This window comes from Aegilops tauschii, chromosome 3 (genome assembly GCF_002575655.3).
Source record: "Aegilops tauschii subsp. strangulata cultivar AL8/78 chromosome 3, Aet v6.0, whole genome shotgun sequence".
Taxonomy (NCBI): Eukaryota; Viridiplantae; Streptophyta; class Magnoliopsida; order Poales; family Poaceae; genus Aegilops; species Aegilops tauschii.
In genome coordinates this window covers 225,135,480-225,147,453 of record NC_053037.3, presented here as the reverse complement: position 1 = coordinate 225,147,453, position 11,974 = coordinate 225,135,480, and the positions used below count along the sequence as shown (strand labels likewise).

General features: G+C 46.6%; 1 protein-coding gene across 1 annotated transcript; it reads left to right on the top strand.

Annotated features, from left to right (window-relative positions):
• The first annotated feature begins 10,815 nt into the window (after window positions 1-10,815).
• LOC141020973 (uncharacterized) lies at window positions 10,816-11,752 on the top strand. The gene is made up of 4 exons (XM_073495929.1): window positions 10,816-11,105; window positions 11,196-11,360; window positions 11,453-11,515; window positions 11,611-11,752. The coding sequence occupies exons 1-4, from the start codon at window positions 11,088-11,090 to the stop codon at window positions 11,719-11,721; spliced, it is 357 nt and encodes a 118-aa protein (XP_073352030.1). The 5' UTR covers window positions 10,816-11,087; the 3' UTR covers window positions 11,722-11,752.
• The last annotated feature ends 222 nt before the right edge of the window (window positions 11,753-11,974 follow it).

The following is an 11,974-nucleotide window of genomic DNA, read 5'->3' as shown; positions in this document are numbered from 1 at the left end:
GTAGTGGAGCCCAGTTGGAACGATCGGGGATCTAGCATTTGGGGTTCTCTTACTTTCATCTGGATTTTGACCGTAGTCGGTCCATGTGTGTATTTTGGATGATGTATGAATTATATTTATGTATTGTGTGAAGTGGCGATTGTAAGCCAACTCTTTATCCCATTCTTGTTCATTACATGGGATTGTGTGAAGATGACCCTTCTTGCGACAAAACCACTATGCGGTTATGCCTCTAAGTCGTGCCTCGACACGTGGGAGATATAGCCGCATCATGGGCGTTACAAGTTGGTAATCAGAGCCATCCCCGACTTAGGAGCCCCCTGCTTGATCAAATCGCTGGCGTTGTTGAGTCTAGAACAAAAATGTTTTGAGTCTTAGGATTATATATATCGGAGAGTAGGATTCTTTTTACTCCTTAGTCCCTTCGTCGCTCTGGTGAGGTCTCCTGACGTAGAAGTTTTGACTATTCTCTCCCCAAATTTCACTAAAAAAAATTTAGGATCACGCGGGTATCTTGGAATCGTTCCGATGGTTTTGTGACGAGAACATTGTTCTTGGTGCCTCCTGACATTTAGGGGTTGTGGCAGTGTCCCGGGGAGTTGAGCTCCGAGGTGTTGTCGTCACAATTTTATCGTTGCAGTTCTAGAATACCTGAGTTTCGCCGACATCGAAATCTTTTTTATGCAGTTGTTGGTGAGATCACCTCGACGCCACCCAGTACTGGGGCGGGAGTTCGGGAGTATTGCCATAACTTGTATAACGGAGGCTTTTCGAAGGTTGAGGTAAACGATTTCCGAAGGTTTCTTGGTTATGTGTTGACGGATGGATACAGCTGGATCTAGGGATTGTTAGTTTGGGTGATATATTTTGTGTCCCCGGTATCCCCAACACTAGATTGCATAACCAGAAAGTTTCGGGAGTTTATAAGTGGGAATTCTAGTAGCTCTTAGGATATCTTTCCGACAGACGCATGATATGAGATTGGGGTTCGACGTCTAGTGGTCCGCCTGTACACGGTTGGTTTTTACAGTGGTCTCGTAGTGTCTTAAAGAGTCCTTGGCTATGCCGACTCGGGGACGCTTCGTATGTCATGTGCACAGCCTTGTACATGATGGTGCTGTACGATCGAGCCCGTGTGGGTCCCACCACGAAAACTTCGGACGAAATATCTATCATATGTTTGTTCCGGCTTATTCTGCAAGCCAATACTTTGTTTTGTTTTGAATTGTGGTATTCGAGTTGCTTCAAAATCAAATGTTGATTCCATATATTTTCAAGTGGCTTCTCAACTTATGGAAGTGTGATGATTTACTATGGAATTAATTCGTTCATCTTCGTTCGAATGTTTATTGTGAAGACTATATGTTGCAATTTCTATCCGTTGATTCTACTTATCTATTTGTCTATCAAGATGCTAACGGATGTCACCCTCTTCAGGATGGCTCCGCCAACGCGTCAGAATCCGGATCGCAATGAAGGGAGTCAAGCGAACCCTCCACCACCACCTCCGCCTCCGGAGGCATGGCAAGCTATCATGGCAGCCACCAACGCCAATGCTCAGATGATTCTGCAACTCTTGCAAGAACGCACCCAAGGGCAAGGCAATCAAGGCAATCAAGGTCAAGGCAACAATCAGTCTCACTTTGCTACACTCAACTAGTTTCTCACAAATTAGCCCAAGTCTTTCAGCTACTGTGCCGAGGCCACGGATGCCGATGATTAGCTCGTGGACATCAACAAGCATTTTGAATGTAGCAATGTCAGGCCTGAGGACTATGTCAAGTTCGCTTCTTTCCAGCTCAAGGACCAAGCTGCTGATTGGTATCAACAATACAAAGATTCCAGAGGAGGTCGTGTGATCACTTGGACTGACTTCTGTCGGGATTTCAAAGCGCACCACATTCCACAAAGTGTTGTTGAGAGCAAGTGTGAGGAGTTCCGCAATCTCAAGCAAGGCAACATGTCTGTGTATCAATACAACATCCAGTTCCCGAAACTTGCTCGCTTCGCTAAACAAGACGTTCCTGATGAAAAGAGCATGATCTATCACTTCAGAGGTGGCCTTAGAGAGGATCTGCAGTTAGCTCTCGTTCTTGTTGAGCCTACTCAGTTTGATCAATTCTATAATATGGCACTGAAGCAAGAGGCTGCTCAGCTCAAGTGTGAGGCTTCTAAGAAGAGAGTCAGGGACGCAGTTCAGTCTTCTTCTTCCTCACTTGTGGCAGCTAAGCAACAGAAGTTCTGGTTGCCTCCTCCTCCTCCGTTTCGTCAGCCTTACTAGCAGAAGAACAAAGGTGGCCATGGTTCTTCCCACTCTTCCAACTCTTGCTATCAGAACAAGTCTCAGAATCAAGCTCAAAAGTCCAATGCTCCATATCACCGTCCACTCTCAGAGGTGACTTGCAACAAATGTCAGCAGAAAGGTCACTATGCTAACAAATGCTTCAACCAAAGGCGCCTTCCGCCTCCTCCTCCTGTCAGATCTTCCAGCAATGCAGTGGTCAAGCATAATCCAAAGTTTGCAAAGGATGATGAATGCAGCTCAAGCGGAGGAATCGACTGATGTGATAATGGGTAATCTTCCTGTTAATGATATTCCTGCAAAAGTTCTTTTTGATACTGGTGCATCGCTTTCTTTCATATCAAGACCATTTGCATCTAAGCATGAATTGCATTTCCAAGGATTACCTAGACCGTTAGCAGTTGTCTCTCCGGGCAAATGCATGAATGCAAGTTCCATGGTTCCGGATGTTTCCATCAGGATGGGAAACTATGAATTTCTGTCTTCTCCAATTGTTCTTGGTGACTCGGATATTGATCTAATTCTTGGGATGGACTGGCTTTCTAAGCACAAAGCTCAACTTGATTGTGCTGCCAGGGAGATTCAATTGACACACTCTTCTGAGGATGTTATTATTTTTGCCGCTAGTGATGAAACCATTCGGTTTTTTTCTCTCAACGAGAAGTGCGAATTGAATGCCATCTCTCAAATTCCAGTCGTTTGTGAGTATCAAGATGTCTTTCCAGAAGAGCTTCCGGGTATGCCTCCTCACCGGCCAGTTGAGTTCGTTATCGAACTAGAGCCTGGCACTGAACCCGTTTGCAAGCGTCCATACAAGCTTGGACCCAACGAGCTGAAGGAATTGAAGAAACTGCTCGATGAACAAGAATGTCTGGGTTTGATCAGACCGAGTTCTTCTCCATGGGGTTGTGGTGTTCTTTTTGTCAAGAAGAAGGATGGCACGGACCGACTTTGTGTCGACTACCGTCCATTGAACAAGAAGACAATCAAGAACAAGTATCCACTTCCCAACATAAATGAGCTATTCGAGCAACTCAAAGGTGCTAAAGTATTCTCGAAGCTTGACCTTCGTATGGGTTATCATCAGATTCGCATTCGTGAAGAAGATATTCCCAAGACAGCATTCAGAACAAGCTTTGGTTCTTATGAATATACTGTCGTGTCTTTCGGCCTTGTCAATGCTCCTCCAGTGTTCTCTCGGATGATGAATTTCATCTTCAACCCCTATACCAATGAATTCGTTCTGGTGTATCTCGATGATATCTTGGTCTTCTCCAAGAATAAGAAGGACCATGCCAAACATTTGCGATTGGTGCTCGACAAGCTCAGAGAGTATCAATTCTATGCGAAGTTCTCTAAATGTGAGTTTTGTCTTGATGAAGTTCTTTTCCTTGGTCGCATCATCTCTGCCAAGGGCATCGCTGTTAACCCCGAGAAGGTGTCCGCAATTGTGAATTGGGAACCTCCTCAGAATGTCAAGCAGCTCCGCAGTTTTCTTGGTCTTGCAAGCTATTGCCGAAGATTCGTTGAGAATTTCTCTAAGATTGCAAAGCCTCTTTCCAACCTCCTCCAGAAGCATGTGAAGTATGTCTGGTCTCCTGAGTGTGACGTTGCTTTCAACACTCTCAAAGAGAAACTAGTCATAGCTCCTGTCTTGACTCCTCCTGATGAATCCAAGCCATTTGAAGTTTTCTGTGATGCTTCTCTCCAAGGTCTCGGTGCTATGTTAATGCAAGAGAAGAAAGTTGTGGCCTATACCTCTCGTCAGTTGAAGCCCAATGAGAAGAACTACCCCACTCACGATCTTGAGTTGGCGGCAATTGTCCATGCATTAATAACGTGGAGACATCTCTTGTTGGGAAGACAAGTGGACATTTTCACCGATCACAAGAGTCTCAAGTATATCTTCACTCAGCCCAACCTCAACCTCAGGCAGACTCGATGGGTCGAAATGATTCAAGAGTAAAATCCGAGTATCGAATATACTCCAGGCAAAGCAAATGTCATTGCAGATGCTTTAAGCAGGAAGGCTTATTGCAACAGATTAATTCTCAAGCCATTCCAACCGGATCTTTGTGAAGCTTTCCGCAAGCTGAATGTCCAAGTTGTTCCTCAAGGCTTTCTTGCCAACCTCATAGTCTCTCCTACTTTGGAAGATCAAATTCGTGAGGCACAACTCCCTGATGCCATGGTGAAGAAGGTGAAACGTGGTATCGACAAGGGTCTTTCCAAATACAAGTGCTATCGCATTGATGACAGGGACACTTTATTCTTCGAGGACTGGATTGTGGTTCCTAAAGGTGATCTAAGGAAAGTAATTATGAACGAAGCGCACAATTCTCTCCTTTCCATTCATCCTGGAAGTACGAAGATGTACAATGACCTCAAGCAGTCGTATTGGTGGACTCGAATGAAGCGAGAAATTGCTCAATTCGTGAATGAATGTGATGTCTGTCGAAGAGTGAAAGCGGAACACCAACGACCAGCTGGTCTCCTCCAACCTCTTGCTATCCCAGAATGGAAGTTTGATCATATCAAAATGGACTTCGTGACTGGATTTCCAAAGTCCAAGCGTGGAAATGATGCTATCTTCGTTGTCATCGACAAGCTTTCTAAAGTGGCTCATTTCCTTCGAATCAAAGAATCCATCACAGCAGCTCAGTTGGCAGAGCTATACACCTCCAGAATTGTCTCCTTGCACGGCATTCCACAATTGATTTCTTCAGATCGTGGAAGCATCTTCACCTCTAAGTTCTGGGACTCCTTCCAGAAGGCCATGGGCACAAACATTCGCTTCAGCCTAGCTTTCCATCCTCAAACTAGTGGCCAAGTCGAGCGAGTCAATCAAATTCTTGAAGATATGCTCAGGGCTTGTGTCATTTCCTTTGGCATGAAATGGGAAGATTGTCTTCCATATGCCGAATTCTCCTACAACAACAGTTTCCAAGCGAGGTAGGGCAAGGCCCCATTCGAGATTCTCTGTGGCAGAAAGTGCTGTACTCCTCTCAATTGGTCAGAGACTGGTGAACGCCAACTTCTTGGCAATGACTTAATCACAGAAGCTGAAGAAATGTGTAAAGTCATCCGTGATAATCTCAAAGCCGCGCAATCATGCCAGAAGAGTTACTGTGATAGTAAGCACCATGATTTGGCTTTCGAGATCGGAGACCATGTCTACCTCCGCGTCTCTCCAATGAAAGGCACTCGTCGCTTCGGTATCAAAGGGAAGCTTGCCCCTAGATGCGTGGGTCCTTTCAAGATCATTGGCAAAAGAGGCGACCTCGCCTATCAACTTGAGCTTCCTTCCAACTTCGCGAACGTGCACGATGTGTTCCACGTGTCACAGCTCCGCAAGTGCTTCAAGACGCCTGAGCGCACTATCAACTTCGAAGAGATTGACCTCCAAGAAGATTTGTCTTATCATGAGCACCCTGTTGCTATTCTTGAAGAAACTGAGCGCAAGACTCGCAACAAGTCAATCAAATTCCTGAAAGTGAAGTGGTCGCACCATTCCGACCGGGAAGCCACCTGGGAACGCGAGGACCACCTCCGTTCCGAATATCCGGAGTTCTTTCAGTCCTAGATCTCGGGACGAGATCCTCTCGTAGTGGTGGAGTGTTGTAACACCCCGCATGTAACTTTCCGTATTTTTAACTCCAACTCTTGCCTTTTTCGGCTATGTGTTATGATATTCTCTCCTTGGTCGGGTTTTGTCTTTCGTTTTGCATTTTGTTCATGTCATGCATTTCATATCATGTCATCATGTGCATTGCATTTGCATACGTGTTCGTCTCATGCATCCGAGCATTTTCCCTGTTGTCCGTTTTGCAATCCGGCGCTCCCATCTCCTCCGGTGCACCCCTCTTGTTTTCTTTCGTGAGCAGGTGTCAAACATTCTCGGAATGGACCGAGGCTTGTCAAGTGGCCTTAGTATACCACCCGGAGACCACCGGTCAAGTTTCGTTCCATTTGGAGGTCGTTTGGTACTCCAACGGTTAACCGGGCATCCGCAATGTCCATTTGTGTGTTGCAGCAAAACCCCCCTAAAAACCAGACCAAAACCCACCAAACTCTCTTCCATGCTGTAGATCGTTCGATCACGATCGTGTGGGCGAAAACCGCACCTCATTTGGAGCCTCCTAGCTCCCTCTACCTATTTATATGTGACCCCTCCCGAAAACGAATCGCATACGAAACCCTAACCCACTCCTCGCGCCGCGCCGGACACGTCCGCTGCCGGCCGGACGCACCGGCCGTAGCCAACCGGCGCTTGCCACGTGTCGCCCGTACACCGGCGCCCGCCGCCGGCCCGCGAAGCCCGCCGCGGGCCCTCCCGTGCCCCGACCCGGGTCGCGCCCGCGCGCCTCCCCTGCCCGCGCGCCCGCCGCCGCCTGCCTCCCGCGCTCCGGCGCCGGCCGGCCATCGCCGCCACCTCGCCGCGGCACGGCCCCGCCGCCGCCCGGCTCTCCCTCGCCGCCCGACGCCTCCCCACCGCGCCGCCGCGGCCCCGCCCTCGCCGGCCACCGGCGCCGCCTCCCCTCCGGCCGCCTCCCTCTCCTCCGGCCTCCTCCTCCAGCGCCTGCTCCGGCCGAGCTCGAGCCCGAGCCGGCGAGCTCCCTGAGATCTCGATCTACTGTGAGCGTTGACTTTCCCATACCCCTAAAAAATTTGGTCTTATGATTTTGATAGCATGTGCCCATGTTCAACAGTGCATAACTCCTTGCATGTAGCTCCGTTTCGCACGTGTAATATGTCAAATTGTTCGTCTCGTGATGCTCTACGTTTTGTTCAATTGCACCATGTTCATTAGAGGTCATGTTGATGCCCAAATATCTGTTGGAAGAGGGCTAGTTGCTGTTATCTGCTGGTTCTTTACAGAAGTTGGAGATTTGTCATTTTTGTATCATTTAATCTGTGCATCTTATGGGCATGAGCTCTACATGTGTTTTGTTGTATGCCATTCCATCGTTCCAGTGGTGTGTGCAATGTATTTTTGTGATCTCTGTAGTGACTAGCACAAGCATGCAAACTAGGCCCCGTAATGTTTCTGATTCCAGGGACTTAGTAATTCTCTTTAAGTCTTTGTCTGCTGTTATTTTGTTGCCATGTAAACTTGATGCTACAGAGAGATCCATCCATATTTTGGAGATGTTCACTAAGGATGATTTGTATATATAGTTGTAGTTGATCCATTCCTGCCCTTTCTTGCAATTATGGAGTGCCATAGAATGACTCTATCTTGCTCTACTTTTGCTATAAAATATTTCTGGCAGATTCTTAACATGATATGCAATTTTGCCAAGCTTATTGTAGTTGATCCATACATGTTATGCTTTTGTTCATGCCATGTTTAGATTCATAAACTTGCCATGTTACTGTAGGTATGCTTGTTTTGTCATGAATTTCCTTGTGGTGAGTGCATCAAGCTCACCAAGAGGCCTTCATATTATTATTTCTGCCATGCTCTGTTTTCTGCCAAGTCTGAAAACCGATAACGAAACTTCCTATGTTTACATGCTTGCCATCATTATCTTCTGGTCCTTTTTGGCTTATGGTCATTAAGGGATTTGTGTCATATGCATTTAGTAGAACACTTCCATGCCTTGGTTTGCTATGTTAAGGTCCTGTAGCATCTTGATTTCATGCTCTGAACATTGCTACCTGATGCTGTTTTCTGCCATGTCCAGTGATTTCACCAAGTCTGTGATCCTGTTATCTTTTGCACTTTTGCCATGCTTGTTTGAGCTTGTTATGTTGTGAACTAGCCGTAGCTCAGTGTTCATCTTTTGTCAAGTATCTCCTGTAGGTTACTTCTATATGCTTGTTGCTATGTTGGAGTGATGTAGCATTGTTGCTTGTTGCATTTTGAGTGCTATCATGCTGTTAATCGCAGCTTCGTGTCATTCTTGTTTTGCTTGCCATTTGCAAACCGTACATCCGTTTCCGGTGATCTTTATATCGATTTCGACCGAAATCATCTCATCTTTCCAGTGGCATGCTTGGTTTTCCAAGTTACTGCCTTGTTCATCATTTTCCTTCCGGAGCACGCATATGCATCGCATATCATATCTTGCATATCATACATGTCTTGCATCATGTTGCTTGTGCATTTCTCGTAATTGATTGTGGTTCCGTTTGCTTGTGTTCTTGTCTTGGGTAGAGCCAGGAGACGAGTTCGTGAACGAGGAACCTGTTGAGTACGCTTACGAGGATCAAGCTTTCGACAACTCTGAGAACCTTGCAGGCAAGATGACCATCCCTCGAAATCACTTCTATCTTTGCTTTGCTAGTTGTTCGTTCTATTGCCATGCTGCGCTACCTATCACTTTCTATATCATGCCTCCCATATTGCCATGTCAGCCCCTAACCATCCTTTCCTAGCAAACCGTTGTTTGGCTAAGTTACCGCTTTTGCTCAGCCCTTCTTATAGCGTTGCTAGTTGCAGGTGAAGTTGAAGTTGGTTCCATGTTGGAACATGGATATGTTGGGATATCACAATATCTCTTATTATATTAATGCATCTATATATTTGGTAAATGGTGGAAGGCTCGGCCTTATGCCTGGTGTTTTGTTCCACTCTTGCCGCCCTAGTTTCTGTCATACCGGTATTATGTTCCTTGAGTTTGCGTTCCTTACGCGGTCGGGTGATTTATGGGACCCCCTTGACAGTTCGCCTTGAATAAAACTCCTCCAGCAAGGCCCAACTTTGGTTTTACCATTTGCCACCTAAGCCTTTTTCCCCCGGGATTTCTAGAGCCCGAGGGTCATCTTTATTTTAAACCCCCCAGGCCAGTGCTCCTCTGAGTATTGGTCCAACCTGTCAGTCGCCGGTGGCCACCAGGGGCAACTCTGGTCTGGCCTATCGGAAGCTTGGACAATCTGGTGTGCCCTGAGAACGAGATATGTGCAGCTCCTATCAGGATTTGTCGGCACATTCGGGTGGCTTTGCTGGTCTTGTTTTACCATTGTCGAAATGTCTTGTAAACCGGGATTCCGAGACTGACCGGGTCTTTCCGGGAGAAGGTTTATCCTTCGTTGACAGTGAGAGCTTATGATGGGCTAAGTTGGGACACCCCTGCAGGGTATTATCTTTCGAAAGCCGTGCCCGCGGTTTTGAGGCAGATGGGAATTTGTTAATGTCCGGTTGTAGAGAACTTGTCGCTTGACCCAGTTAAAATACATCAACTTTGTGTGTAGCCGTGATGGTCTCTTCTCGGCGGAGTCCGGGAAGTGAACACGGTTTGAGTTATGTATGACGTAAGTAGGAGTTCAGGATCACTTCTTGGTCATTGCTAGATGGCGACCGTTCCGTTGCTTCTCTTCTCGCTCTCTCTTGCGTATGGTAGCTACCATATATGCTTATTGCCTGCTGCAGCTCCACCTCATTACACCATCCTTTCCTATAAGCTTAAATAGTCTTGATCTCGCGGGTGTGAGATTGCTGAGTCCTCGTGACTCACAGATTCTACCAAAACAGTTGCAAGTGCCGACGATGCCAGTACAGATGATGGGATCGATCTCAAGTGGGAGTTCGATGAGGAACGTGGTCGTTACTATGTGTCTTTTCCCGATGATCAGTAGTGGAGCCCAGTTGGAACGATCGGGGATCTAGCATTTGGGGTTGTCTTATTTTCATCTGGATTTTGACCGTAGTCGGTCCATGTGTGTATTTTGGATGATGTATGAATTATATTTATGTATTGTGTGAAGTGGCGATTGTAAGCCAACTCTTTATCCCATTCTTGTTCATTACATGGGATTGTGTGAAGATGACCCTTCTTGCGACAAAACCACTATGCGGTTATGCCTCTAAGTCGTGCCTCGGCACGTGGGAGATATAGCCGCATCGTGAGCGTTACAATTTAAGTGCACACTAAAAGGCATGTTAGTTTTTTTTTCTTCTTAGACTTCCAAAAAAACACATGCATGCAGCCAAGATTTAGGATATGCTTATAGATGTTTTGAGGATTATGTAGCAGGCTTTTCTTTACAATCCACTTTTGCCGGATAGAATTTATCTTTGTCCCTTTGACACCACGACACCCAGACACGACACCCCCGACCCCCGACACCTCTTCGGCTTCCTGTTGACTGAAAAGGTGCTTGTATTTAGTTTCGTTGATTTGATTCATAGGCGTAGCACTCAAATTTCTCTTACTTAACTTAGGTGCCCCCGAGATGGTGTGCGGATAGGCTGGATTGTTGGGAGGCGTTGGTGGATGAGTGGTGCTCTCCCCAATGGCTATCCACCCACAACAATGCAAAGGATCGGCGTGGCAAAATGAGCGGTGTGCCACACCATCAAGGCAGCGTCAACCTATATCAGTACGGGAATAACTGGGTATGTGGTTTGCTTCATGATTCATACAAATTCAGTCTTCATGCTAGCTTGAGCCCTTAACTAATACTTTATTCCTCTCTTTTAGGCGCGACACAACAAGATGGATGTGCCAGAGCTGTTCGACCTCTATGCCATGGCACATAGTGCCCCTTATAAGAAGGCCAAGGCATTCTCTGAGTCTAATCTCGATGATCCAAAGAACTTCACCAACCGCGCCTCCCACAACAAGCTCGTGAGGTACAGAGACGAGGGGAAGGCGAGGAAAGGGCCGGACTTTAACCCGAGCCAGCCTATTGATCCAGAGCTGGTGATGATATCTGGTGGCGGGAGGAACCATGGCTTGTTAGCCATTGGGGATGGACTGATACGTTGTACTACACTCTCCCGCAGATCAAGAGGCGCCAGACGAGCTCCGATCCTGAGATAAGGCCTCGTCCACGGCCAATGGATCTCGAAATCAAGGTTAGTTATACAGAATCAGATACCTTTCCTCCATTACATTATGTGTGCCGCCGTCGATGATTACAATGCTAAAGAGGAGTGGTGTTGCAGGCTGCTATTGAGGAAGAGAGAGCAAAGACCCAGGAGCTTCTGGCGGAGGAAACGAGGCAGGCGGTGGAGAGGGAGAGGGAGACTGAGGAGAGGACGGCTAGGCTTTTGGAGGAGGAGAGGAACCGGAACGACTTGGCTAATCGGTCCATATACGAGCTCTTCGCGGTAAGTTTCTTCTGCATATTAGCTAAATCATGCACGCAATGTTCCTTTCATTAGTAACTAATATGACTGACTCATCAAAACCAAATGTGCAGTCCATGTGCGAGAAGAACGGTCAGACCCCTCCGCCGATGCCAGTCATTGCTCCGGCGGACACAGTGAGTTTCATTTGAATGGTCATTACTTATTAGTCTTCACATTTGAGTTGCATCATGCTAACGAGACATTGCAAATGATCTTTAATTTGGTGCAGCATAACTCCCGACAAGCATCGACGTCTGCCATTGGCGCGAGCAAGAACCCCGATCCTCCTTCATCTGCCACTACCGCGAGCAAGAACCCCGATCCTTCACCTATGGGTTGACGGTAAGTTTTGCCTAGTGCTTTGCTTAATTAGCTCCAAAATGACCTATTTAACCTAGGATAGCTTTAAAATGACCTATACTTAGCATTTTTTCCTCCAAAATGGCTTAATATGCTTAGCTAGCTCAAAATTGACCTATTTAACCTAGGATAGCTCTAAAATGACCTATACTTAGCATTTTTTCCTCCAAATGACTTAATATGCTTAACTAGCTCTACAATGACATAATATGCTTACGAAATGACATATTTTA